The sequence below is a fragment of the Stegastes partitus genome, unplaced genomic scaffold (assembly GCF_000690725.1).
Source record: "Stegastes partitus isolate 25-593 unplaced genomic scaffold, Stegastes_partitus-1.0.2 Scaffold390, whole genome shotgun sequence".
NCBI lineage: Eukaryota > Metazoa > Chordata > Actinopteri > Pomacentridae > Stegastes > Stegastes partitus.
In genome coordinates this window covers 388,936-391,221 of record NW_007578121.1, presented here as the reverse complement: position 1 = coordinate 391,221, position 2,286 = coordinate 388,936, and the positions used below count along the sequence as shown (strand labels likewise).

At 35.5% G+C, this 2,286-nt stretch overlaps 1 protein-coding gene across 4 annotated transcripts in view; it reads right to left on the bottom strand.

Annotated features, from left to right (window-relative positions):
* Window positions 1–164: 164 nt before the first annotated feature.
* map4k2 (mitogen-activated protein kinase kinase kinase kinase 2) overlaps window positions 165–2,286 on the bottom strand; it is a 44,853-nt gene continuing 42,731 nt past the window's right edge. For all 4 annotated transcript variants that reach the window (XM_008285192.1, XM_008285194.1, XM_008285193.1 and 1 more), the window contains one exon: window positions 165–2,217. In XM_008285192.1, coding sequence (XP_008283414.1) covers window positions 2,130–2,217 — 88 coding nt within the window. In that variant the 3' untranslated portion in view covers window positions 165–2,129. The remainder of the gene's footprint in view (window positions 2,218–2,286) is intronic.

Here is a 2,286-nt window from a genome sequence, read left to right as displayed (position 1 = left end):
ATTTCAAAAGCAAACAAAAAAATCTACTTGACTAGGAAACCCTTCTTTAAAAAAACGCCATCACCATGCTTTCAGTTGAAATTACTCCCAATCACAATTTATTCTTTTCTTTGAGTTATTGAAAAATCTTTCCATATATTCAACAGAAAAATAATTCAATCTGCTTCAGCTTCAAAGGATATTAAAGTCTTTATTTTTCATATTACAACCTCTCCACGCTGTAAGAGCATACTGTATTGTTATATACATAACATCTGCACACAATAACAATAAAAACATCTTAAAAAACAAATATCCATATGCATATTCTGTCTTTCAAGTATCTCTCAGGGACAGATGGGTGTTATACAGGTCCCTTTCCATAAATAACATAAATATCATTACACACAAAACTTTAATGTAGTGGAATTTACATTTTAGTCAAACAAGCACAAGTATCTTTAATTGCATTCACTTACTATGGCACCTCATGTATTTGAATGTACATTTATCCTATGTGTAAGTTGAATTATTTAGGAAGAAGGACATACAGTCATGTTTTAATGGTGTGCTTGGCACCTATTTGTGACTCTTCAAAATTCAAATACTTGGGGATCTCTCAACATTGTGACACAAAATGTAAAATCTGCCATGCTAGCACATTCACAAGATTTTAAGATGTATTTTAATGTGGTACTCGCTAAAAATATACATTTGAAAAGTGATTTTGCTTATGTTTGCGCTAACATTCTGCTGCTTTAAGCCAGCCACATCTAGGTAATGCCTTTGATGACTTTGCTGTAGATCTCTTTTATTTGTTTTCCTAAAAACCCACAACATACTGTGTTTCTAAGTAAGAATGTACTGCTGTACTGGCTAGTCTGAGTCCACATACAACCACATACTTTACACAGACGTGCAGTGAGGCTTCATTTTAACTGTAATTGTTTAAAGTGTCATGGTGAAATATGACCTCTATAGGATTTATAATTTATTCTCCACAGTTTTTTCAAAATATGGTTAAATGCTGGCTAGCCTATCAGTGGTGAATTTATGACCATGTTTTGAATAGTGATGTCACATCATAGACAGAATACAGCTGCTGTCCACTTTGCATTCTTTCAAGTGAAAAGACTTTTCCTAATCATGGTCAATTAATTTTTTTTGTTTGGTTTTTACCACTTGTTCTATGTCCTATTGTGGTGATTGTATGCAATGTGAGATTTGGGTTTGTTTTGTTGAACCTATTTAAACCAAATTCCTGTCCCTGTATGATTGCAGTGTTGGACATTTAATGGTTAAAGCTGCTGTGCATCAACAATATAGTGCTATATCCATTCCTTTTGGGTTTAATATTCTTGAACAAATTTGAGCTCCCACATCATCAAATATATATTCCAGAATAACCAGTTATGATTATAATTCAGTATTTGTGCATAATTACTGTAAGTGGACCACATTACTGTGTGGAAAAAATTACACCCAAAAAAGGCAACCCCTATGGCTGAGTGGTGCAGCCAAAGTCAAAATGATTTATGCTGCAGTACCACTGATGTACACTAGATGCTGGCACCAAAAACTCTCAGGCACCACAGAAATTACGTGAGAAAGTCCTACATTTTATCACTTTCCCTGCTGTGTGTCAGTCTATCCCACTCATCTTGATCATCTCTCCTCAGCTGACCAAATGTACTGGTTCCAGGAACAAAGACAACAGCAAGCAGCAAACCCACAAAAAAAGCTTCAAAACATCAGTTCAGAAACTTGTGTGTGATGTCATAAATGTTATGTTCATGTTTCTTTACAGTCCATGGTCCACACTGACAGCAGCAGATTCTTTTAACAGGAATAAAATGGTCTCCTCTGCTGCCACTATGCTGTGATTTAGGCTGATAATACGAACGATACATCAAAATCTTGGCTTTTGCACTTTTAACTGGCACCTCCAAGTATTAGAAACTGACTAGAGCACGTTGAAAAGTCTCTCCTGTAAATGACAAAATACAGTTTGAGTTTGGATGAACAACTGAATCCTATCCTGACATTTGTCATGCTGCATCTGTTACAGCTTCATGGAAACAGGGCAAAATTTCTACCACAAGGTTATAGAACAGACTGTATTTTTCTATTGAATTGATTCATTTTCTCTCTCAGTAGCTGCTTTCATGTCCAGTAAGGATGTATAGGTTGCTCAGTGCAGAGGGGTCATCAGTCGGTGTGCTCTGAAGGATGATGTCTCTGTTCAAAGGCAGATAATAAAGAGGAAAATATTTCACAGATCTTATACAAATCAACACAACCAAAGAA